This window comes from Pyxicephalus adspersus, chromosome 4, assembly GCF_032062135.1.
Source record: "Pyxicephalus adspersus chromosome 4, UCB_Pads_2.0, whole genome shotgun sequence".
NCBI classification, from domain to species: Eukaryota; Metazoa; Chordata; class Amphibia; order Anura; family Pyxicephalidae; genus Pyxicephalus; species Pyxicephalus adspersus.
Window position 1 is genome coordinate 150,260,263 of NC_092861.1, and position 27,385 is coordinate 150,287,647.

General features: G+C 43.6%; 2 protein-coding genes and 1 long non-coding RNA gene across 4 annotated transcripts in view; 2 read left to right on the forward strand and 1 right to left on the reverse strand.

Annotated features, from left to right (window-relative positions):
- The window catches only part of RBKS (ribokinase), a 42,446-nt gene extending 32,606 nt beyond the window's left edge, over positions 1-9,840 (forward strand). For both annotated transcript variants that reach the window (XM_072409983.1, XM_072409984.1), the window contains one exon: positions 8,120-9,840. In XM_072409983.1, coding sequence (XP_072266084.1) covers positions 8,120-8,296 — 177 coding nt within the window. In that variant the 3' untranslated portion in view covers positions 8,297-9,840. The remainder of the gene's footprint in view (positions 1-8,119) is intronic.
- A 1,625-nt stretch (positions 9,841-11,465) lies between these two features.
- Positions 11,466-14,602, reverse strand: MRPL33 (mitochondrial ribosomal protein L33). Its single transcript, XM_072409985.1, has 4 exons — positions 14,464-14,602; positions 14,347-14,365; positions 12,888-12,994; positions 11,466-11,797 (listed from the first exon to the last, which is right to left on the reverse strand). Exons 1-4 carry the CDS (start codon positions 14,483-14,485, stop codon positions 11,748-11,750), a joined length of 198 nt encoding a protein of 65 aa, XP_072266086.1. The 5' UTR covers positions 14,486-14,602; the 3' UTR covers positions 11,466-11,747.
- A 7-nt stretch (positions 14,603-14,609) lies between these two features.
- Positions 14,610-23,791, forward strand: LOC140329609 (uncharacterized). Its single transcript, XR_011920513.1, has 3 exons — positions 14,610-15,292; positions 21,680-21,886; positions 22,201-23,791. It is a non-coding gene; the product is annotated as an uncharacterized lncRNA (long non-coding RNA).
- The last annotated feature ends 3,594 nt before the right edge of the window (positions 23,792-27,385 follow it).

Genomic DNA, 27,385 nt, shown 5'->3' on the forward strand with positions numbered 1-27,385 from the left:
TCTCTCTCTCTCTCTCTTTCTCTTTCTCTCTTTCTCCATTCCAGAGAGTGGGGGCAGATCTAGAAAAGTCTATTCTAGATCTGGAGCCGTGCGTATGATGAGGGTATGAGTCAGAAAGTCATTAGTATGTCATTAGAGAAGCAAAGAGTGCGACTAGGGGGGTATTTTTCTATCATGGCAGAAAAGTGGGAACTGTGGTATATGGTCTTGTATAGTAAATAGGCATATGACATGTAAACTTGGCAAGTACAAATAATGACACAGAACAGATAAGAGAAAGATAGAGAGAGGAGAGAGAAGATAAACTGTATATATCCTTTATAGTCCTAAAGGAATGCAAAATGAGTCCTACTTTTATATAGAGGTGTGTGTGTGTGTGTGTGTGTACAGTATATATATATATAATTTTCAATGAATAAAAAAAATATATAGGAATGTGTATGTGTGTTGGTAAATGTTTGCAGCAGCCCAACAGCTTGTTTCAGAATGCACCTTTGTGGGACCTACTGGCATAGTTTTTTAACAAGGGGCTTCAAGCTTTATAGTATAAAACATCATCAATTCTACATCCAGGGCATGATGTGGGCATCAGTCCGTGGGAGAGGCATTGCTTTAGGGATATGGGCCATTGTTGTACCATTTTTGAGATTTCCCCTACACTTCCCGTGACTCTTCTTGTTCTGGGGACAACTTATAATGTTATTTGCTGATAACAATGTTTACTGGCACAAACAGGGATGGTGAATCATTCCAGTAGGCTCATTGCAATAAATCCTTAACACCATTCAATCTGCACCCATAAAATTGTCTTTAGATACATTTTACCTTTAATGTATCATTTTTATTTCATTTTAAGGTGGGTAGGAGGAAATTGGCCCTAACCCAACATGACAGTCAGATAACAATCAATATGACAGGAAGGATGGCAAGGGTTGGCATTAATAATTGTCACGCCAACGACTTGTGGGACTGGGATGACAGAGCCAAGACAAAGGCCCATTCTCCTGCAGACCCTGATATTGCCAAAGAGAGGAGGCTTCTGGGATGTTTTGTCCTGCACAGTCCGGATAAGGGAGTAAGAAAGAATAGAAGATGAACTTATCAAGGAAGTAGCTGCAGGACTCCTGGCTGTGCTACAGAGCCAAGAAGGTTCTTCTCCTGGGACCACCCAGAAATAATTGCAGGCTCATGACAGCGCAGTCAGCGTCCTCTGCTGTAGATCCGCTCCTTCAGTATGGCAGGCCGGAGCCCAGCTAGGCTGATGAAAAGCCTCATTAAATAAAAGTAACAGGCCGCACAGGAGAGACGTAGCCTGTGGTCATAGAGCCCGGCCACACACATCCAACGCCATGTCATTTCACAACTCAAACACTTCATCAAATATCACAAATCAGCCTGATAGAACAGAACAGCACTGTGACCAAGTGATAAAACTGCCGGTGTCTCCTTCCCCTTTCCCTATTCTGTATTTCTCTTTCCTTGTATCTCTCTCTTTAACCCAGTCACTCTCTTCCTCAGTCTTTTTCTTCTCTCTCTTTACTCTTTCTGCCCCACTCACGTCTTTTGTGTTTCTCAGCTTTTCTTTGTCCCCTAGTGTCTCTCTTTCTTTCGTCTTTTCCAAGTCTGTCTCTCTTTTACTTTCTCTTCCCTAGTTTCTTTCTTCTTCTTTCTTCTTCATCTCTCTTCCTTTCATCTTCTTCTTTCTTCATTTCTTCTTCTCTCTTCCTTTCTTCTTCTTCCCTTTTCCTTCTTCTCTATTTTTCCTTCTTCCTTCTTCATATTTCCTTTTTCTTTCTTTTTCTCTCACTTTCTCTCTCTCTCTATCTCTCTCTCTCTCTCTCTCTCTCTTTCTCCCTCTTCTCTCTCTCTTTCTTCTTCTTTTCTCTCTTGCTCTCTTTCTTCTTCCCTCTCTTTCTCTCTTCTTCTTTTTCTCTCTCTTTCTCTCTTCTTCTTCTCCCTCTCTCTTTCTTCTTCTCTCTCTCTCTTTGTTCTTTTTCCTCTCCCTCTTTCCTCTCTCTCTCTCTCTCTCTCTCTCTCTCTCTTTCTTTCTCTCTCCCACTCTTTGTTCTCTCTTTCTTCTTCTTTCTCTCCTTCCCCACCTTGCTGTCTCCTTTTCTCTCTCCCTCTCTTTCTTCCCTCTCTCTCTCTCTCTCTCTCTCTCCTTCTCTCTCTCTTTACTTGCTCACCCACCCGTCTCTTTCTTTCTTATTTTCTCTGATTCTGTCTTTTGTTTTTCTTTCAAATGTAAATAGGCATCATTGGCAGAACCAAGTACATTTTAGGAGGTATTGGAGTATAAAGAATAAGTCCTTGGACATATTTAGGAGTAAAGGATAGTGATAAGATAATCTGAGGTAAGTGCAGGTATGTTATTAGGTTATAGGATGATATAAAGGTGGATAGAGGGAGTTTATATGTTTATAGTTTGATATGTCATAGCATATTGTGCAGCTATGTTAACCGATGGCTGCTCCTCTCCCAGTAGAATGCAGAGTTTTCTCTCCTCTTCTATTGAAATAAACTTCAGGATGAAAAGTCCCTGGGTGTCCCTCACTGCTGAGTACCCATAGTGGGTCCTTTTTTTATTTTGGGGTGGATTTGAAAGACAGGTTGGGATCTCCCTAGCCATGGTTGTCTATGGATCTCTGGTTATCTGTCTGATGAAGGGAAGTGCATAGTTCAGCAGGCTGGATAATGTGCATAACTGTTTACCTTTTCAACAGATGTGCTGACCTGCAAGGACAATTCATGCCTTCTCTTAAACATCTCATATAGCTCCGACCAATGTCAAAGTCTGCACAGGGGAGCAAATTTTTAAAGAGACTCTGTCCCTTTGCCCATTCACCTGCCCTGCTTTCCCCCACTTTGTCTTGAATGCAGGGGGTAACACTGTGTAAGCTTCATGTTTCCACAAGATTAATGACTTCTTCCTCCTCCCTGGCATGCCAGGAGTGAACCCAACATCCTGCAAAAAGGTCACAAGCTCATGTAACCACTAGGTAAGGAGCAGTGAATGTATCAGCAGTTGGAAAGTTGTTCTTGCAGGAGAACCTGTTGCATTGGCTCATTTGGGCTCTTTAAATGTTGGAACTCAGTGCCTATGTATTATCACTGTGAAATAGATCCCTTTACTCCCACATGTTCCATCAATGACCAACCACTTTTCTTTTGAAATACAAAGCTGTCCAGATTCACAGCCAGCAATATTTGGCACTGTTGTTCTCCCAGTGTGTGAATGAGTAAATGGTGAGACATTAGCATCATCCCATAACAAGCAGAGTCCAAGCTCCATAACATCCCTTCAGTCTTCCATCTTTATACACAGCTGCAACCCTACAAGTGCTCAACAACATGGCAGACCACTTTATCCCTTACTATCAGAACCAGTTATAACAAATGAATAAGAACGGTGGGGGTCCCAAATACAGAATGTGAGTTCAACATATCCAAAGAGTTTTACCATGGATGATGAATAAAGCAAACCTAAGAGGCAACCACAGCTGAATTATTTCTAAAAATACTTACTTGTTGCCTGGCTGATCTACAAGCTTCAGCACTATTTTAGGACTTTTTTTCGTCATGGCTTCAGGTTCTATTATAGCAGTGGAAACAGAAAGCTTTTGGCTGCATTGTTAAAGCCATGCTGGTGTGTAAATTTTGCGCACATTTTAACGCAGAACTAAACCTAAAAAACAAAAGATTGTGGGCAGGGCAGTTCTTTATGCAGAAGGGACAGACAATGTCTTTTGTGCAATAAAACAAATTTACCTGCCTGTTTGCAACTGCACATGTGTAGTTCAGTGTACAATATTGGCATACCAGGGTGCTAGGAATAAATCATTCTATCCTGGTCAATCAAGATGGCAGAATATCCTAAAGACAGTGAAAAATTAGAATAGGATGTAAATACTTTTTTTCTGCTTTTCCAGCCCACTTTCCCTAGGCAGCCTCCTGGGATATCCATGTCCTACCGTATATCTCGGAAGGAGACAGGCTTGTACTGCAGTATCATATAAATTTGCTCTTGCTTAGATGCAAGCTGCTAGAATATTGATGCAGGTGCTGGATTTCAGTATTTCAGCATCAGGAAAAGGGTGAATCAGAGCAACCTGGCCTAGGTCACAATGGCAACTGGCTTATACAATGGCAAATAGGTAATCATTGTGTGCACATGCATGAGATATAGAGATGTGTCACCAGGAGGCCAGCTATGACAGATCCAATCAGATCCAAGATGCAAGAACAAAAATAAGTAGCAAAATAAAAATTTGGACTAGAGGTGAGACACACAGTAGATGAACCTCTGCAGACTAGAAAGTAGGAATTTTATTCTTATCATAAAAAAGCTTTATTGTTCAGGCCTCAAAGGTTTTCAACATATAGGCGCAAAAAAGTAAATAACGTATTTAGTATATCTGCGTTTCCCCATGTTTTGTTTCTTGAAAAATGCTGCAAATTACATAAAAAATACCTGCCAAGAAATCTATTTAGCTCTATTGGGCTGACAACACCTCTGGTTCACTGAAGTCCCAAAAGTGTTGTCATTCTTGCCTGGATTACCGAAGAGCTATTCATTTTCATAGTGTAGGAAGGGCTAAAAAGCAGTCATGCCCACCTGGTAGGGAGAACAAACCTGTGCAGGAATGGCCCCCCATCGTCACCATTGGAAATCCTGTCCAGAGTATAATGTAAAGCCTACATTGAGAAAGTACATGCAGAGAAGGTGCAGGAGATCAGAGATATGGAGAAGCTAAGGTTAAGAAAATGGTTCTTCTGTAAACTAATCTCCATCCGGTTTAGATCCAAATTTAGAATTCAGATCATCACATGAGAAGTTTCATCACGCTGGATCCCACATTGTAACCACAAATTTTTGCCATCGCCCTAGACGTCAATTGAACGCAGGGACTGCTAGCTATGTGACTTTTTGAATAACTTTCCTCCCCATGACCCAGGCTTGTAATACAATTCTGCTCTGTGGGTTCCTATCTGGGGATGTGCACACCCCCCACAGGTATTTGGAAATTCTTGCAGACCATGTGGGGTACATCTGGGGAACGTGTTTAGTATTAGTGATCATTTTGCTCCTAACCACAAATGGAGGAGAGTTTTGGGAAGGAATGCGCCTGCAGATCTGGCACTTTGATGTCTCGTTGGCCTGGAGAATTGGCCTCTATGGTAGCGGCTGGGGGGATTATGATGCAAGGTGTGTCATGGCCTAGGAATGTTGGGGTTAATAGCTGACCTTTGACTCAATGGCTGACTCACTCTTCAATCACTCAGGAGCTGAGCCAGGAGATATTGGTTCCCACGTAATCCTGACCATGTGATCATCACCCACCTTCAGCCTTCTGGTGGCGCAAGTCACGGGAGGAGAAATATGGAGCATCTTATAGCCCATTCATCCAGATTTACACATTATTACCAGCAGATGAAAATACCCCATATCTTATCTCTAACCACTGAATATGTAGCCAAAGCCACAATGCATACATGAGTCGTCTTGACATGTCTTTCTGCTGAATCTTATATATAAGTGAAGCTGTAGCATATTTTCGGTTTGTACTCATTCTGAACTTTTATAACAAAGCTTAGCCAAAAGAAATGTTTACCTCGTATTTTCATAATATTAATGTATATACAGATGTACTAACTTTCTTTCTAATGTCCAATGTGCATGTCAGAAAAGTGCAGGTATCAACCAAACTGCTGAAAAAAAATGCAGTAGATGTATTGTTTTTAATCAGTTCGAGCAGACGTGGACAACAGTTTGTGGACACCTGAGCACCACAGCTGAGTGTTGGGCAATACATAGCTGAAACCCAACACAGTCATACAATTTTATGTCATCAACATACTAAGACAATTTACCTCCTCCAGACTTGTGATTACAATTTGGTGAAGACCCTTTTCTATTCCACCTTGACTGTGCACAAGGCCAGATCCATAAAGACATGGCAGGACCAGTTTAGTGTGGAGGAACTTGAGTGTCCTACATAGAGAGCTGACCTCAACCCTACTGAACACTTTGGAATGAATTGGAATAGTGAGCCAGGTCTTCTCATTCAACATCAGCACCTGACCACACAAATAAGGGCAGATTCCCACTGACACCCTGCAAAACTTGGTAGAAAGGCTTTCAGAAAAGTTAAGAATTTGAATATAGCCACAAAAGGAGAACCAACTCCTTATTATTGGCCATGGTGGTGCCAAGCAGCAACTCCATATTAATGACCATGGTAGTGTGCAAGAGCATCTCCATATTATTGGTCATGGTGGTGCCAAGCAGCAACTCCATGTTAATGGCCATGCTGGTATGGAGGAGCAAATCCATATTAAAAACCTTGATAGTCAGGTGTTAACAAACATTTGGCCATGTAGTGTACGTGTGTAATTTAAAGTTTCTGGGGGACTTACCACGGTCCAGTAGTCAAATATACATTTGTGCTTTGCTCCATAGGGGGTCCCCTGGCAAGGAAGAAGCGTTGGACGCCAACCCTTAAACTGGCCTTGATAAATACTACATTTATGTACAAAAGCCTAATTATGAGACCTTTTTAGTACAAATGATAAAACCATATCTTTAATAGTAGCCTACACAAACCAGTGTGTTACAAAACAAAGATCAACATGGTACAATCATAAATACTTGATGCAAAAATGTTCCCCTATGCGTTTCACATACAATGCTTCATCAGGAGAAAGACTATTTCTAGTATGTTGTACCATATTGTCCACATGTGGTCACTTTTATTGAAGCATCAACACCATATGTAACAAGAGCATTAAACAGCAAAATTTTGAGTGAAAGAATATTTGTTAAAGCCTTCCCAATCATTTAACATCTAGGCAGGCAATTCCACATCTCCCGCGGCAGATTAATATATACTGCAGGGTGCCGAGCTTTCGTAATGCCATTGGTTGTACTAATATATCCCAAGCTAGCATACACAAGCTTGTTTGTAAGTCCATCCTCCCTTGTGCAGGGATAGGCAGCTGTTCGTCTCTGACCATTTGCAGCAATTATTGAGTTTACTGCAGTATAATTGGAGCTGGGCCCCTGGACATCTATAGGGGACCCTAGGCTCCTATCTAGGTTGCCTTATGAAGGATCTCTTGTGACATATGTTAGTGTTATCTGTATGCAGAAATGATCTAATTTATTTTTATCTTTAAAGTGGGCTTAACACAAAAGATTAAAGTAGAAAAGTTAAATCCTATCATTAGTTTTTAGATTATTGTGTGCCAGTCCTGAAGAGTTCTCTATGCTGAATATAAGGTGTATGAATTGCAAAAAGGGAAGTAGAAAACTCTGGGGGTCACCTGAAAAGGAAGTCAGGGGGAAATACTCCCAATGGATGCACATCTAGCAATACAAAACATGAAAGCGTTCAGGGTTCAGGTTAGGGTTCTTCCTAAAGTGTAGATTATAGAAACAGAATAATCAGCGGTCATCTCCCCATCACAATTTTTATTACATTCCTCATCCTCCATACTGGCCTCACTGCCAATAGGAAATGCTTTTCCACAATGGAGTGCAAGGGGCAAGGGCTATGGGGAGGCAGAGATCTTCCGTCCAGTGATTTCTGCTTGTGTGGTGGAAATAATATTAATAAATAGCGTCTAGACATAGATTTATAGGAACACAGAGAACAATACAGAAGAGAGCTTTCCAGAGTTATTTTTAAAGCATTTAACGAGCGTGCTTGGCCCCGATCCTGCCTATCAGTGCCCGGCTACTGACAGCACCGGCCAAGCCTCGAAATCCTGTTTTTACCATCTCCTTCTTTCTTCATACACAAGGAGCAGAAAAACAGGTTTACGGGAAGATGGAAAAAGCCCAAATAAGTCCTGGGAACTTTAAAAAAAATACCAAAATTAACCCTTCACTAAGCTGCCTGAACTCTTAGTAATGATACACGCTGTCTTCCAGCTTCTAGGTAGGCATAACAGTCAGACATGGAGCTCTGTAGCTGTTGGCATTGCTCCATGTCGGTAGAATGTGTACTGTTCCTTTAACATGAAGCCACCTTGATTTGGGCAATGTCTGCCTGTTATAATGACGTACAGTAATATGTGACCCTGCACCTCTCATTGTGACCTCTTTTTTTCTTTTCAGGGAGCCGGAGACAGTTTTATTGGGGCGCTGGCCTTTTACCTTGCCCATTACCCTCATCTCAGCATTGAAGAAATGGTCAAGAGGTCAAACTGTATTGCGTCAGTGAGCGTCCAGTCTGCGGGAACGCAGACATCCTTTCCGTACAGGAAGGATCTTCCTCAGGATATCTTCTCCTAGAGGAAACCGTTGTATCGTCTCTTCTCCACACTGATAATGGACTTTATTTTATGGCGACCTGGAATAACCCCTTCATTATAGAACATATGGCTTTCTACCAACAAAATGGGCCTGGGAATATTTTATCAGACATAACGGTCAATTCACACAGCACACCAGGATAAGGATCCTTATTTATAAAAAAGTTATTTTTAGCCAGTAAGATTTAAAGATTACAGTCATATGACCTAAAATGAAGGTTCCCATCCTTGTCTAAAGCTTTGTGAATTGAGCCCATATTGCTGACTGCATGGTAGGGCCAGAGCTGCTTCAGGGGCGAGCGATCCAATGTGGCTCTCCGCGGCTGGCACCTTGCAAGCTTAGTCATTACTACTGTAGCTTTGGTTCTTAACGAACCAACATCTGCATATTTGATGGTGCTGCCCCCATTCATCCTCTATGGAGCTGCCACCAAGAGAAGCTATATATAGTCTGCCATGAGGAAGCACACCACGACCCTATGGCCAGTGTGAACATTCTAAGGCTTTTTTATATATATTCAGATTTGTCATCACCTATCAATATATCAGAATATATATATATATATTGCAGAATACAGCTATATGAGTTCAGTGGGCACCCCATTCCAAAACCATAGACCTATACTAGCCTCCATTCTTCCAAGAGCGCTCTTTACTAGATTTTTTGAGCCCGGTTTATTAAAGTTCTCCAAGACTGAAGAGGATACAGCTGGAAGATCCAGCAAACCTGGAATGGATCTGGTCCAGGATTCAAAACATTCGCTAACAAATAGCAAATGACTGAAGAAATCCATGCCTTGCTGGATCACCCAACTTGACTGATCAAAGTGTATCCTCTCCAGCCTTGGCAAGCTTTAATAAATCAGGCCCTTGTGAAACTAAAAACTGAAGATAAATGGCTCACAATTTTATTTCATCCCAGGGTTGAGGATGGAGCCCTATACAGGACACCTGGGTTTCTTCAAACCATACTGGTCCATCCATATTTTTATGGAGTTGGCTTTGTATACAGGGCACAGTCATGAAAAGGGCCTTCATCAAACTTTGACCACAAGATTGGAAGAGCTGAATCATCTAAATTGTTGTAGAATTATTGGTACCATCACTAGAAACATCTGAAATTGAGGGCCTTCATAGGTTGGGCTGTAATAATGTGTTGGTAAGGTGTCTACAAACTCCTGGCCATATTGCTATTCCCATTAACAGTTTTCCAGCTGTCATGCTAATCCTCTGCCCCGGTGGAACTATGGTCACTTCACTACTGGTGAAGCTTCCAACCTATTTACCTATTTCAGTGTCCATATCCAACACCCAAAAAAATGAAGTCAGCAATGGAAGTACAAATACTTTGCTCAGGGCATGTACCACTTACCACTTCTATGTGGGGCTATAGCAATCTACAGGGATAGATGTATAAGGTAGATTTCAGTATTAATTTAAAATATGTGAGGATTGATAATGAATATGGCAATAAGCTCAATCAGTACAGATAATTAAACTTTGACTTTGTTTTAATACCTAAAAGTGTCACTTTTTTTTCATTTGTACTTTATATCTCACACACATCATCCCAGTTCTTCAGTTGCAGGCAGCTGCGGATTTGCTATGTGTTTATTGTACATATAGAGAGTATGGTGATCTCCAGGTGAGTTTGCTTTCCATTTCTACAATATGTCCCAACTTTGGTAAAAAATTAGCACTATCTTTAAAAGAAATATTATTATCAGTATTTATATAGCACCAACATATTAAGCAGCGCTGTACATTAAATAGGGGTTGCAAATGACACAGATAGTGACACAGGAGGAGAGGACCCTGCCCAGAAGAGCTTACAATCTAAGAGGTGGGGAAGCAACATTTATTATTATTTATATTATGATTAATATTATTCTTAAAACACAGTATTTAGATAGCGCCAACATATTACGCAGTGCTGTACAATAGTCTATAGTCAAGGGCTCACGGTCTAATGTCCCTACCATAGTCATATGTCATTAATACAGTCTAAGGCTGATTTGGGGGGAAGTCAATTTACCTAACTGCATGTTTTTGTAATGTGGGAGGAAACTCACCCAAACACGTGGAGTACCTGCAAACTCCATGCAGGTAATGTCCCAGCATGGATTCAAACCTGGGACCCAGCACTGCAAACCTCTGAGCCAACCATGCATCCCTGTGCTGTTGAGCAGCAAGGCATGGCTGGCCATTGGACACTGTCCTTGGAGGATATTAGGAAGATATATAGATATTGTTGGAGTTGTTCTCAGGACCCAGAAGCAGAAAGGTGGAGACCGGGACTATGATGGAGGAACAACAACGTGGACAAATCAGTGATATTTTCCCAGTGGCAGACAGTGGCCCTGAGGGGAGCCAGTTTGCATTGTGAATCCTGTTCCTACACCCATCAATAAAACTTACAATCTTGTGAATGGATAATTCTGGCAGTGTGACTATAGAGCAACATTCATGTATTTTATCATTCACCCCTCATAAGCCAATATTTGTATTTATTTCACTTTTATCCTTTTGAGAGAATTACCCCCAACCCCATGCATGTAAATGATTTCTAAGCAACTACCTAAAATGTGTTTGATAATTATCATACTGTTATTAGAATTCCTTAATACTCAGAAATCACCTTCAGCTTCACTTATTACAGGTTGTGACTCAAATATTAACAACTGTCAAATTTTAGGAACACATATCTAGTTATTGATTCCTTCCCTTTCCTCCATAGGTGTCAAAAAAGTAAATGAAGAGCAGGCACTGCAGTATTAGCATGGATTTTCCATAGGGTGCAGAGAACAAGAATGGAAGGTGATCCATCTTTTTAGCTGCAGTTTAATGTGAGTATAATGCCAGCTTGTGGATGTATTTAGGGTCCATTCACACATCATACCTGTGCATTGCATTGTATTGTATTTCTCTGCACTTATGATCCCTTTCCTGTAAGTGCATCCCTTTTTAGCACATTAGCATTGCAGTATCACCCATTGTGCTGCTTCTTCTTCCGATTCTGACCATTGCCCTATAAGAGGCAGATATCAGTTCCATCCACTTCAGCTTTATCACACAACCAACATTTTGTTCTCTACATGTCATGTATATTTCTGAACCCGCGATCTATGTATGACTATACAGGGGAGAGATTTCTGCAAACAATGACAAAAATCCTTTTATTGGTAAAAATAAAAATTATTCCAAGAGACGCGGCAGCCAACATAAATAAGGTGAGCCATGAGAAGGAAATCTGCTATGGTAGTAAAGTTGCGAGATCAGCTGATGGCGGAAGAGATAGATTGGCCGGCTGCCCTCTCCATTGTTCTGTCTATAACAGTCCAGGGTCTGCCCTCTGCTTCCTCATGTGCCCAGATATACCAGCCCCCGCCTACACCTGGGCAGCACCTGTATGATCCGTGTAGCGCCAGGTGTTATAGGGTCCGGACTTTCTTCTTTTCAAAGAACAGAACGTGCTGCTTCACTGCAACAAAGAGAAATATACAGGTTCAGTACTCTCACCAATTATCAATACACAGACTGGCAATGAGTTCAACACAGCTCATCTGTAAGTAGAGATTTTATAACCAAAGTTTTTATTTATTTAGGTAACACCAACATACTGTGCAGCGCTGTACATTAAAGCGGTGTTCCCAGTAAGTAGGGTTTGCTCCCTACCAAAAACTGTGGTCTACGGAAGGATAACCAACAAAAGGGTCATGGCTGCCCAAGTCTCATTGATATGCTTGTAGGAAACAGGAGGAACTACCGTATCACAAAAAATCATAGCATGATGTGCATCGGGCTTCCAAGCCATGAATCAGCGTGCCTATTACAACCTCAGTCCAATGTACCTACAATGAGCTTACCAGCGTTAGAATTGCACCATTGAGCAAGCTCACAGTGTGCAGTGATATCAGTGTTGGCTATTTCGGTCCAGGAGAGGAGCCAATACAACAAGACTATAGGGGAGGCTGGAGGTCAGCTTTTCAGAAAACAAGTGGTGAGGAAAATTCTTCCAGGGGGGACACTTGTCCTGGTGACAACTAACAAGGGATCTTCCCTCGCTTTGGAGAGATTTCTTCTCATTTCCTTTTGAGTCTGGAAAATAGTCAGGTTAGTTCATTGGCTGCATGCAGATCTCAGGTCTTGATAGGTAGTAAAGGCAGGACTAGTATCCTGGAAAGGTTCCTTTAAAGGCAGCCTCTACCTCCAAGGTTTGACTGACTGGCTCTTGAAGTATATTATTATTATCATTATTCAGGATTTATATAGCACCAACATATCATGCAGCGCTGTACAAGGTCCATAGTCATGTCACAAGCTGTCCCTCAAAGGAGCTCACAATCTAATGGCCCTACCATAGTCATATGTCATTATAACAGTCTAAGGTCCAAGCCAATTAACCTAACTGCATGTTTTTGGAATGTGAAGGGAATCTGGAGAGAACTAAAACAAACACAGGGAGAACCTGCAAACTCCATGCAGATCGTGTCCTGGCCCAGATTCTAACCTGGGACCCAGCGCTGCAAAGTGCTAACCACTGAGCCACCGTATATGCAGATTTCTCTTACCTATGGGATCATACTTTCTGAGGACTAGCTTGTCCCTCAGTCTGCTCCTCTTGGCATTGCAGGTATAGCCGGTCCCTGCCGCACTCATCATCTGAACCAGCAGAGTCCTGACACAAAGTTAAGAGAGAGGAAGATTAGGGAGACCCTGACACCAAAGTAAAAGTCAAATCAAAGGATTACCAATTATTATAAATACTTGCTGTGTTTCTCCTTTCTATAAATGGTTTTTAATAAATGTGATTTGCTTTTTTAAAAATTTCCTCCAGAAAAAAGTCAGTTCCCTAGAACAGTCCCCTCCTATGCTTATCACAGCCCTATATGTGCTGGTCCAGCTCCTCTGCACCTTCCCTTCTAATATAAACAGCTGACAGCACAAAGGGAATGAGAATATTACAGAATGTTATATGCACCCAGCAGAGGTCTCCAGGATTTTCGACACAAGGCAGACATTTACAGGTGTATGACAAGGACAGAATACAGGAAATGCTCAGATAATGGGAACGTTATCAATCAAATAAATGTCCTGGTGTCAGGGGTACACTTGCAAATAATAACCCCCCCCCCCCCAATAAACACAGCCTTTTAACAGTTGTATGTCTATAACCTTCTCTATGGGGTAAACAGAAGATTGGACTAAAATATTACCCCCCACTATGCAAACTCTGTCACCTCTTCTCTCATCCTCCTGTGTTTCCAATTATACCCCACCCCCCCCACTGGCCATCTCTTTACCAAGCTGTTTCTGTCCCTGCCCCTCTCTTGAGTTGTCACCTCTCCCCCTTCCTATCCCTTTCCGTAAGTTGTCACCTTCCCTAACCCCCTTTCACCCCAACTCTGTCACCCCAAGTTTTTACCTCCTTCTCCTCCCTGTCTCACCCCACAGAATGTCACCTTCCCTTCTCCCCCCTTCGTCTGTCCCCATAAAGTTGTACCCATTCTTGCCCTTTCTTTCCCCCCTAACTTGTCACCTCCCCGTTACCTCTGCTTCCCCTCTTCTCCCTCCCCCAAGTTGTCACCTTTCTTTCTCTCTGGTCCCCCCCCCACACACACACGTTGTCACCTTTTTTTCTCCCCCCCCCCACATTGTTACCTTTCACCCCACCACAGACACACCGGAGAATTTAGATGACACAGTGACAACCCAGGAGACATTAAAAAATAAAAATGATCTAATCACACATATTGATCCAATTCCAATAACCCCGCCCTCTGATAACAAAGCCCTCCCCCTTTACCTGCACCCCATAATCTGCAGCTATCACCCCCTATGTGCGCCCTATATTAGGGACAAGGTGTGCCGCTACACAGGGTCCCCAGCCAACAGGGGCCCAATAATGGCTAAGTCCATCATCACTTTAATAGGTAGCGACCCCATCTGTCTACGTAAGGTGACCCCACACAGCGTAAACAATCCAGGGGTCCAGCCATTCCCATAGAGACTTGCAGCCATTCCACTTACTTGGATTTACTCTTCGCAACTGATGAGAGAGAGAAGAAAAACCAAACAAAAAATTACAATGGTGACACAATGATAGAATATAATATACTATTATAATTGTATATAATATATACTCACAGTTTACACAGGTCAGGAACATCCTGTCAGCTCTCTCTGCTCACCAAGGGCAGCAGGCATGGAATTACAATACTTCCGGGTCCTACACTGTTTATTTCCAGGTTCTGTCAAAAAGTCGTTAAATATGTCTTTTATACAGGAGCAATGTTTCTGTAGCTCAATGCCGTGTCTTCATGCTTTCTGGTCTTCAGAAAAATGGCCCTCGCCGCCAGTTCTCCCATAGAAGATGAGAGACAAATAGAAACGTATATATCGTCCTCTATACCGAAACCTTGTTTCTTTAGCTCATGTTTTGCCTGTATGATCTCCGGAAAAATGACCGCCAATTTCAGTTCTCCCATAGAAAAATAGGAGACAAATAGTAACAAAACGATCGTCCTCTATACAGGAGCCATTTTTCTGTAGTTCATATATCACTGTATGTATATATGACTGTATTATCTCCGGGAAAATGGCCGCCACCGTCAGTTCTCTTATAGAAGATAGGAGACAAATTCAGAGCTGGATAGCGCGTCCTCTATAGGCAAAAATAGGTAAAATAAAAAAAAATATTATTAGGCAGAAAATAAAACCATACATTTCTAAATGAGATAACAAAATATCCTTATTAACACAATGAATGGGGTTCATAATTATACAGAAAAAAAAATAATACATTCAATTATAAATAATATATATATATATATGATTAACGTCCCCAATGTTAATCGTTTTGTTTCCATTAAGAGAGGGCTCACCAAGGCCTTCATCATTCACCCCGAGTTGGGATCCAGGATTTCTCTTCCTCCTAAACCATGGCGTATGGTAGATGGGCCCCTGTTTATTGATGGTAAGTAGAAGGCGAAGCCTCTTACATTAATGGTCTATGGGAGAAGGGCCTCTCTTTTACTATTAGTCCATGAGGGGGTCTTTTATATTTTTGGGGTTCATTGAGAGATTAGTGTCCTAAATTGGGGGTGAGGGGGCCTTGTTGAGTCATTGTGAGGGGGAAAAATCTTTTGTACCCGGGCATAGTTATCAGAGAGGCCAGGACTATGCATGAAGTGTCAGGTAAGTGATCCATCTGATACCTGGTACTTACAGTAGGAGGAGGACACCCACACCAGTAGAAGGGCCCCCGTTAATTTCTCGTCAGTGGGACATGTGGCCCTTACACTGAGGTAACATGGATCCCTCTTACATTGGTAATCAGAACCCTTTTACCCTTTACACTGTAGGTGAGTGGGACATTGGACTCCTCAATTAGAATAACATGGGTCATTCTCAGATTAGTATTCATTGAGATAGGGGCCCCTTAAATTGGTAATCATTGATATAGGGGCCCCTTATATTGGCGGTTATGGGAAAATAGGACTTCTTACTCTGGGGTATAGTGGGACCCCCTTACATTGGTAGTCGGTGAGATAGGGGCCCTTTATATTGGCGGTTAGTGGAACATAGGATTCTTTACACTGAGGCAACATGGGGCCCTCTTACATTGGTAATTTATGGGAGAAAGGCCCTTTTTTATCGCTGGTCAATGGGGCATGAGACCTCTTACACTGAAATAACATGGGACCCTCTTAAGTAAGTAACCAATGGGAAAAGTGTTCCTTATATTGGGGGTTAGTAGGAGAAATACTATATTTCCTTGGTGGTCAGTGTAGGGCACTCTCACATCTGCTGATCAATGGGCCCCTTAGATTTGTGGTCAGTGGAAGAAGGTTGACAGTCCATTGGAGAATGGCTTTATTATGCTGGTGGCCAGTTGGGAAGGGGCCCCTTACAAACATGATTGGTGCCTGGGGTTACTGTGGTATATAATGACAAGGCAGGGGATCAGTACATTACAGCTAATTAACAGAGGCCTCCTTCTTCATGTTAGCCCTGGTCTCAGCACTGCAGGTTTGTCTATCTGTCTGCCAATCTCAGTGGATTTGGTGATGTCACTGCTGTGCTGCTCTCTGTTCTCCTTGCTGGAGGGAAAGCTGCACCTGAGAACCTGCAATACAAGAATCTCCCTGCTACTTCTTGATTTATTCTATGGCTCTATGCAGCTTCTTCATTACCCCACTAGTCATCAGATCACCAAATTTTGGGGTAATATTCTCTAGAGCAGTGAGATCATGGAAGGCACCGCTGCTTCTGACATGCAGGAAGATTTGGTGATGTCATCACTGCGCTGCTCACTGTTCTCCTTGCTGGAGGGTCTGACATGAGGAAGCCCCACTTCTACCAATATGGCTGCCTCCATACAGAGACCATGTGTAGAACGAGGCGTGGTAAGTGAAAAATGGGGCAAATAGCTGCAGGAGAACACAGGGCACAGTCCTTTGTGTAGGCTTCCGTTTTGCACACAGGTTCTAGAGTTCAGTTCACATTTGTTAAATGAACCCTCTTCTAAATGCCCATTAAAAATGCTATCTGATTGGCTGTCTCTGGACGAGGGACTAAAAATCACAGAGGGGGGTCAGGTGTGCAGAGACGCAGCGTTTTCTATTACTCTTCATTGGCTGCACTCACTTCCATGGTGGGGCCCTCACCCCCTCCTCACCTACCCCAGAGCACAGCTTGCAGCATTCACCTGCTGATTCATCGTTTCCTGGACATTTTCACCATTTGATGTCAGCATCAGATGAGCAGTCCTGCACCGTCACCGGCCAGATGAGACAGCCAATAGAAAGCCAAAAGAGGAAAAAGGCAGCGAGGGGATGACGTGGGATGAGAGGGCTCCAGTTCCCTATAGAGCAGCCGTGCAGGGCTGGGGCCCCATCCTGTGTGACGTGCAGGGACCCGACCATTATTGTGTCCTCGTCAGTGAACAGCTTTCTCCTCTACGCTCTGTGCTTCAACAAAAATATTCAGTAAATGTGGAAGTCGCATTTCTTGGTGTTATAAAAATGTGTATTAGGCATTAGGTGCAGGGTGCACAGGGGCCCCTGGCAAGGTGGTGACAGTCATGCAAAGGGCCACATACTTACATTACTGTCCAATGGCTATCAGCTGTGATTGGTACCTGCATTCCGTCGTGGGTCCTCCTCCTGTTACCTGTAGAATCACGCTGTTTTTTTCTGCTGCATGTGGACTCGCATCACTTCCTGCATTTTCAGCAGCGCCAGCATAAAAATGATGATGTCACCAGTCTGCTGCAGGCAGGAGGAAGCATTACCTCTGTCTTTTCTGCCCTGGTGACCAAACTGCAACATTGTAGCTTCTGTGTTCCAGGATCACCAAGCGCAGTGTTCAATGATTACCAACAGTTCTGTTCCAGGATCACCAACAGCAAATTGGGTTTAATTGTTGCCTAACCTTCCTGATGGACAATGCCTGATCTGGCCTTCCTCAGGCCCAGGACGTCTCACATGTCCCTTTCCTGACAGGTGTGTATACTTTTCTGCACCTGTTCAGGTATAACTTTTTTATCACCCCTTTCCAAGGAAACAAACCCTAAAATAAAATCCCCAATTTCTGGTTTTGTGCACCCACCTTGTGCCCCGTACCCTATTGTGACCTGACGACCCCAGGGATCCGAGTCCCTCCTGTACTGCTCATACCCCTATAGTGGATATTTTACTTCTCCCTCCTCCATTCCCTCAATAGGGGGCACTACAGGAGAATGGGGAGGGAATGTATGGAGTCACCACGCCAAGAGAAGAAGATGGAGGACTTACACAGGGCAAGGAAATGCCAGGGTATGGGGGGCATAGACTGAAATGATGGAGGGGGGCATCATATCCTTTCCATATCCCATACATATATATGAGTACATGACTGATTTCTATTTGCATGGAGTTTTACCTTTAAGTAAATCCACCTGTGGTTTGTTCACCTGGTGTGGATGGATGGAGCGTGTGGTTATCTAAGGGAAGGCCATTGGGTTATCAGGTGAAAGTCTTTGTATCCGGTGCTGTGTGTAGGCGGCAGGTGTGTGCCGATCACCTCCCCCCTCCCGTATTTCCGTGACTTCATCTCCCCCGATAAGAATAGCTGCATCCCATTCATGAATTAGATAGGAGGCAGCTGTGCCGGGTGCACCGCGCAATCACTCAGCACACAAGTACACTCACAGCTTTGCTGTATAAACAAGGCAGCCATAGGTGCCCCGCCATGATGCCACACCAACCATCCACTTCCAATCAATCCGGCGATGGCCCCGGGCAAATTGCAGACTTCTAAATTTTTACGAAAATTAGAAAAGTTTCCTCTTTAAGGTGCCCACAGATATAACCCCAGGGACCCTCCAGGGTGATGAATATGCAAAGCCTGACTTTTAGGTGAAAGTCAAAGGGGCGGGTCCAACTATTCACACCAATCTGCTTCAGTCTGGTTGTCTGCTCTCCATTAGTGACATTCACCCCTTAATGACGTTGCCGGTATGTGGTGCAGGAAAAGTGGCGCTGCCCAAATAAAGACCTCACCACTTTTCACCCATGTGGTCTACTCAACCACCAAAGACAAACAACCCCCCACCCTGCCCCATTTTATATGGAGGTGAATATATTCAACCAAATGGAGGGATCTAGGTCTGAAAAAGAGAGAGTCCCTCCAAATCAGGGGCAATTGGGGGGTATGAAGAGGGGCAGTCCCTCCAAATTAGGGACAGTTGAGGGGTATGAAGGGGGGCAGTCCCTCCAAATCAGGAAGTTCCACAAAATCAGGGGCAATTAGGAGGTATAAGGAGAGAGACAGTCCCTCCAAATCAAGGGCAGTTGGGGGTAAGAAGAGGGACAGTCCCTCCAAATCAGGGGCAATTGGGAGGTATGAAGAGGGACAATCCCTCCAAATCAGGGGCAGTTGAGGGGTATGAAGAGGGACAGTCCCTCCAAATCAGGGGCAGTTTCCTCCAAATCAGGGGCAATTAGGAGGTATGAAGAGGGACAATTCCTCCAAATCAGGGGCAGTTGGGGGGTATGACGAGAGACAATCCCTGAAAATTTGGGGCAGTTGGGAGTTTGGGGCAGGAGGGACAGTCCCTCTATTACCAGTCCCCTCCACCCCCCAATTCTGACCCCCGGTTTGTTGTCCGGTGTTCCGGTCTCTCTGTATAACATTCAGATTTGCATTTCCTGGTGAGTCACCGGCCCTGTCCCAGAATTGAATCCCAGTCCTGGGAATTTTCCCCGGCACCTCCCTGGGGACCCCCTGCCAGTAATGGCCTGGATGTGCACAGCGTTTCCTCACTGTCAGGAATCTCCTCTACAGTTGGGTGACACTATGAATGGTCCTGCGAATTCAGTGATCTGACCGGGGAGCTCCCAGCCAACCATTCCCTGTCCCCTCTTTCGCCGTATGGATGAAATACATTCATTCTGTGACCCCACTAATATGGCCACACAGCGAGGGTGACACCACTCAGAGCCGGAGATTCTGCACCTTCTATGCTGCTGCTCCTCTAATTGGAATACCAATGGCCTCACTCACCCTGATCTCTGTCCCTCCTCTCTACCAACCCTGGTGCCCCAGTGTCATCTCACAGAGATCACATGACTCTCGCCTACAATGCCTTCTCCTGCTTTGTCTCCAGAAGCATGGCACCAGATTTGTTCAGGCATCATCCCTGTTCACTAATTCCTGTACTGAGATGTCACAGTCATATAAATGGTGATGTTATTTGTCTGACACAGATCAGCCCCTGCTGCAGCCTCTCACTAATCCAGTTATAGATACAAAATTACAATATTGCAGTCTGATCACTTAGAGAAGAGGAGACTAGGAAAATTCTTCATCCTGCATGCAGCAGAGTGATGACATCATCTCAGCCTTGGCAAAGTGACTGAATCTCAAAGGATGGAAAAAAAATCAGTGGAATCCTCATCCAGTATATCCAGGAAAAGTCAAGGTTGTCACTGCTGCAGGAAAAGGAAAGGATCACTGGAAGGAGAAGTACACTACGCGTTTCAAGGATTGAGCTGATCTCCCTTCATCAGGGCTGCAGGAGGTGTACTGTGTGCAGCAGATGTTCAGGAGTGCTTTATATAAGCCTGCTCCTGTCCACCAATCAGGTTACAGGACCCATCAATAACCCCGCTAATCTGTGGCCCCAACAGGTCATTGGGACAAGAGGCAAGTGTCCAACATTTATTGCAGAGAGAATTTTCTTCTTCTCCACCTTGTAGCCACCAGCAATACATTGCCCTCTGAACCTTCAGACCAATGTTTGCCATTGGCTCCTGAGTTACAAAAAACTAGTCCTGGCCCCGCCCACCCCTGGTATATTGCATTTATGTGACTTCCTGACACTGCCAACAGGACCGCCTACAACCCACCCACTCACATGGCATCTAGAGTGAGTGAATGTGCCCAGGTTTGGGAATGTTCCATGACGTCCTCCAAACCAATTCAAGTCAAACTGAAGTCTAACCTTGGCAAGTAAGAATCAAATGTGAGCCTATTGTTAGAGTATACAGCAGGCAGCTTTCTCATTGGCTGGTAGTTGTCAGAGTGGATGATGTCATGAACCACCCCTGACAACGACCAATAGCAACACTGCTTGCTGTGTACATTAACAACTGGCTGCCATGCTTAGGAGGTTGGTACAGTAAACACAGATCACATTTAAAATTTATTTTTATTTCTACAAATGTTTGCAGAAATTGTGAACGGTGAAAATTTGAGTTGAACCAACAGAACCTCATCCAAAGTGGGATCGTACCAACACCTGCTGGGGGTTGTAGTCTACAATACAGCCCCACTCCCTTCCTGTAATATGAAAACCAGGCTTGTGTTGCATAGAAATGGAGGGAATGTGTCTATGGCCTATGGGACCCTGCAGATGTAAGCTTGGGGGGGTAAATGTATAGGGGGCTCGGGAAGAACCCCTAGAGGTTGGTGCAGGCCGCAGATACCTCCGGCAGGGTCACAGTTGTAGTCACCACAATCACAATCCCACTTTCTTTGCCATCGAAGTAAAACAACAAATTATTCAGCCCCGGCCCCCCCCCAAATCCTCGTTATCCATCTGAGGGGGGGGGTCATCTAGTCCGCGAGCCAAATTAAGCCGGGTTGCGTCAGAGCTGCGTAGATAATGAGCTGCCTGAGCTCCCCGTCCTCTGATTACGTTTTGTTCTGAGGTTATTTTTATCCTCTCTTTTCACCGTCAGCCCTCCAGGTGCGCGCTGCGGAGCCAATGGGGTTAATCCAGGCGGCGTGCGTCTGTGACGGCGGCAGATGACGGCTTTCTATATCGGGAAACTCGTTACATCTCACCGGGATTTTATTTATTTCCTTTCTATTTCAGGCTCTGAGGTCAGCGCTGACATAGATTCCCCCCCAGATATCTGTTCATTCATCAGTGAATGCCGGATGAATGGAGGACCAGACGGAGGTGACACCATGGAAGCTGGCTGGGTGTATCCCCAATGCTGGGAGTCTCACTTCTCCAGCTGCATTTTTAGAATCAATGAAAATACAGAGTGAAGCTCTCACATAGATAAATTGATATTAGGTAGGTAGATATTTTTTAACCTAATATATAATACAAATACCCTCCTCGCTCTCTAGCCAGTGACTTTGCCTAGGCTGAGATGATGTCATCAGTCTGCTGCAGGTAGGAAGAAGCATTTCCTCATCCCCCCCCCCCCCCCCAAACTGCAACATTGTAACAAAACACAAGATGATATATTTCTATGCTGTTTATTAATAATAATAATAATAATAATAATATTTCATACATAAGATAAACCATCATGTGCCTGCAGCATTTGTTTCTTTTTTATCCTTTGTGATGATCCTGCCAGTTACACACTTCCTGTCCTATAGTGACAACACAAGACAAGGACTGCAGGACTCTTTGATGGAACATCAGCCATGGTGACCCCAAATTCCAATGACTTCCTTCAGCTTCCTGTTCTCCAATCAGAGTGTCAGCTAATTGTGGATCTGCTGTCCATTATTACCTGTATGAGGGCGCCGCCTAGTGCTAAAAGAAGGAAGTGCCGCAGGGAGAAAATGACTTCTGAGGCCTTGCAGGGTTAAATTGGTCTTTCAAATGTTTTTTTAATAAGTTAATTGAGGATTGCAAAAGATGACTGATGTGATTGCTGATTTCATTGCTTTTATTTTTAACCAACAGATGGGAAAAAGTTTGAGGGAAATCTTCATTCTTGATGACATTTAGTTTGCTGAATGCTGTGTACTGTTAACTTTTTACTTTTTTGCTGATCTCCTTAAGTCTCTTGCAGTCACTTGCCTTTCTCCCTGCACATCATTGCCTTGGTCTGCCTTCCTGATGGGGATACCAGTGGAATATGTTTGTGATATTTCAGGCAGCACACTGCTTGTAGTCTCCACCAGGGGGGGCATGTAAACAGGGTGACAACGCAGGAATACTAGTGGGAGAAAGTTGTCACCCCATAGCAGGAAGTCCTGTCAGTACAAAATTTCTATTACTGACCTGATAATAATACTAAGTACTAATACTAATATTTACCTAGAGACAGCATCACCTACCCCCTAGGACATGGAGCCTCATGATTGGCCCCCAGCAGGGTATTCTCACCAATCTGTGCCCCTATTGCCTTAGACAGGGTGATGACATCACAGCCCCTGCTCACATGGCATTGTATGAGCCTGGTGATTGGCTGCCCAGGCCCCAGAGGTTAAAGGCTTCTCCATACCTGCTCTGTTAAAGGAAAAGTAGAGGGGAGGTGATGATACTTTGATGTGTCACTTACCTTCTGATGAATATATCTGTTAGAAAAAGGTAATTTACAGCTTCTGATACTTCAGGCTTTTACCATTATACCTAAGAAGGACTGCAGCCCCTAATCACATGATTCTTTTTTGTGCAACCTCCCTCTCATGCTCACATATGGGCTCAGAGAGGCAGTGCTGTAACCAGGGAACACGTTAGGCCTCATTTTTATTTTAGGCTCAGTATGAGTTCACGGTGATGTGTGATTCAAGCAATGGATGGAGGCCTGGGCGTAAAACGTGAGCTGTTCAGATAGTAAACGGGCGTCCACATACCAGTTTTAAAGATTTTCATGTTGGACCGCACTTTTTCCTTAAATCTAGGAGTGCATAGACATTGTTTCCAATCCATGAACCAGTTCTTGATGAAAATACAACCCATCCCTGCATTAGCGCCAGCAAGCAGCTGATGAGGAACTACAAATCTCAGCAAGTCAGGATGGAAAGACTGCTCACAGTGATGTAAATCACACAGCACTATGTAATAATATAGCAAATGTGGTAGTGATACCAGTGATTGGTATTCAGCAGCCAATCATAAATTAACTTTAAGTCTTAAAAAAAAACAAGAGCTGCCATTAGCTGAGGGTTATTGTGGATAATTTAACTTTTTTTATGTGAAGCTAAACTGAATACAAGTATAAATATTCCTGGTGCACTGCTGCCATCATGTGGTGGATATTGGAATTGCAACAATGTGTTATTTCCACACAGCTCATAACTTAAATATAATTTGGGTTACACAATGATCTATTACAAGGCTTCCTAACCAGGGTTCCTCCAAGGGGTGCGGGGGGTTTCTTAAGCAATGAGCATTTTGCACCCCTCAGGTCAGTATAAGTGACCCCAATGATCTATTTGGATATCTGTAAGGGTGACATTCTTCCCAATGGCCAGCATTGTAAGAGGAATTCTTCCCACTGACCACCACACTAATATACTGTGAGTTGTGGATATAGTAATTAAAGAAAGGGTTCCCTGAAGACCTGAAAGTTATTCCAAGGGTTCCCCCATGTTAAACATTTTGAGAAACACTGCTCCAAATATTCAGTCTTTGCTGCCTCATGTTGCTGTTTCTTTTGTTTGCTTCTCTTGTTGGGTTCCCTATTGTTTATCTTACTTGCAGATATAATTGAAGAGATACATGAGGGGACATTTACTCCTCTGTGGTACCTTAAGGCTAGCCAATTAAATTAAATCGGGTGCTACACACCACTATGTGCCTATGACCTGTGTTTGGAAAGCAATTAAGGTAAGCACCCATTAAACCAATAGATGCAGAGAGTGGTGGACATTGGGCTCCTGTGCAGAGCTGACATGGGCCCCCCTTGCTGAACTGACTTGGACCCCTGTGGGGAGGATAAAGGGCACTTAGGCAGTGGCACACTTTGCACCTCCCTATGTCCGCCCTGTATGCTCATTACTTTTATCATCTGAACTCCAGGCAAACATAAAATATCATACAAAGCTGTTACCTGCAAAGTTTTGTATTTCTGTCTATCTAGTTCTGGGACTTCCACAGCTGCACCACAGCACACAGCAGGAGACCTAATTTTTCTTCTGGTGCAGTTCATTACCATTTAAATATCTTGTCCCTCCCCCAGCATATGACTGGACAGTGGAAGGAGAAGCAGCAGACTGATGATTTTATCTCTCTAGTACACTGCACTCATGTGACATATCTACAAAGTTGAAGAAACTTCAAATCCTCTTCACAAGGATGATAATATCTACTGAAGGCACATTGCACCTCGCAGTTCATGGCCCCGGTGACTACACCCAGCAGGGAATGATGTCTGTATTCTGATTGATAGGATTGATGCAAGAAATCTACATGGTTACACCAAATCCCAAAACTTCACTCACAACACAGCAAGTGTCATCTTCCCATCTTCCTGAGAACTCCGGATCCTTAGATTGATCAAGAGGATGTCTCCATTTTATATGGAAGTGTGTGTTTGGGGGGGTGATTTGTACTGTAAAGACACAATTTTATTTTCTAGAAACCATTAAAACTATTAGGAGTGCAGCCTATCCAATTACTATAGACCGGTGACATCACTGAGAATGCAGCCTATCCAATCACTAGAGACCGGTGACATCACTGAGAATGCAGCCTATCCAATCACTAGAGACCGGTGACATCACTAGGAGTGTATCCTAAAAATGAGAGTACCTGGAGCTCTTTCTGTCTTCCCCTTTTCCTTACCTTTTCTGGGTAATACAGGGAGACACAGGGTGCCAGGGCACTGTAAAGGGCCACTCACTGCTGCACCTTTGACCTGTTTTATTCACAGGTTGCATGTGGTTACAAGGAAACTTTGAGCAGGTGAATGCACACCTTGCACTTTCTCCGGACTGAGATAACCTTGAAATTCCCATTAGGATTCTTTTTTTTGCTAACTGCACCCTATTGGAGAGAATGACGTTCACATCGTTCACAAGATTAAACCATTGATGAAATATTGGAATATAAAATGTATGCAAATAAAGTGTTTCATTTTAGCCGTGTAAAAGTTGTCCCTGAAGTACCTGTTCTCTGCCACAAGATGTCCTCAGTCTTCCTTACCCACTGTAATGTAACCCAGAGGACTGAAGACATAAGGTGAGTGCAGGGCGCCATATGCCCCTTTATCCTATTTCATCCCTTTCATTGGCCATGTCCTGGCGCAGAAGGCGATATGCACATCATCATGTCAGGACCTTGTTCTGCCTCAGAAAGGCCTGGAGAGGAGATCAAGAGAATGCAACATGCAAAGTATTGGGGTTTTATTTAGAGGAGCTGCTTGGCCCCAGAGTTTAGCTTTAAAGCAAATCTGTACTGAGGAAAATATATTGTGCATTTAAGCAAATTCAGCTTAAATTTCAGATCTGTGTGAGATGTTTTTGTGTTCTTTTACAGCCTTTTCTTACCACCCCGCCTTCCTCTATTAAAAACTTGTTGCTTGCAGTAAATTTAAGTAAGTTTAAACATACATTTGATTTGGCTCATGTGCTACAAGAGTTGTATATCTGTGCAGCCCTATAATACAGGCTTGCCTGCCAGACATCACAACCAGGTCAGTGACCACAACCACTACTCCACTGCAGTTGAGCAATAAAGCTTGGTCACTATCCCGCCCCAAAGCTGCTGATTGGACATTGCTGTGCTGAGGTCCTCTATCCTCCAATCAGAATGCAGTAAAGATCAGTTGGTAATGCTCCGACCTCTGCTCAGCCCAGGGTTATAAGAAATACAGAGACAGATTCTGATGTAAATTTGCTGTACATAATACACAGGTGGATTAGGAAATAATCTGTCACATGTTCAGTTTTAGGCCCTCACCTTCTGTAATTGGAATGTTAGCATTGTGAAATACACAATATTTTACTAGTTGTGTTGACTCTGTAGCTGCAGTGTATATCTCTGTTCAAACTTGTCACAGCCCTGAGAAGGAATTTTCCGATGTTACCTCCCTGGCCAGACGAGTCCTTTGCATACAATACACAGGAATGTGAAAATAAACATTTTGTAATTGCGAGCCTGCAATATAGCTGAGGTTCCTGCATGGTAAAGGAAACCTGGAGAGAAGCACAAGCCTGGGAAAATTCCTTCTGCCTGGCTTCTTTGCTGATCCTCAGGCCTATTCAGTATTCCCCCCTTTTATTGTGTTACTTCCCTCACCTCCTAGATTGTAAGCTCTTCGGGGCAGGCTCCTCTCCTCCTCTTGTGTCTGTATCTGTCATTTGCAGCCCCTATTTATTGTACAGCGCTGCGTAATATGTTGGCGCTATGTATATACTGTTCAATAATAATAATAACCTAGAATCCGCATATTGTTAGGTTAGGGTTGCACAGGTAGAGAGGTGATCACAACGTTTGGGGTCCATGGGGGGACATCTGGTCCATTTATATGCTACTCCGCAGATCCGGGCTTTAAATAGACCTCTTCTGGGACCTTAGTGATCAATGCCACCAGGGCAGGGCAGTGGAGCGGGCAAAGGGGCAAAGGATAACCCTAACCTCCTAAACTTGCTGGCGTTATCAGTGGTAAGGGGCACAGAAGGCCATAACCAGCAATCTGTCATAGCCTATGGAGGGCGGTCACACTTGGCATTGAATGTCCTCGCACTAAGGTGTGCCACCTTACCTGGGCACATCTCAGCGGCTCCTAAAACTGTTTTTCCGCCCTGCCAACAAAGCAAATCATCAAAGTATTATTTATATCAGAAGTATTCCTAATACTAAACCCCTCCCCCTCACAATTTAATA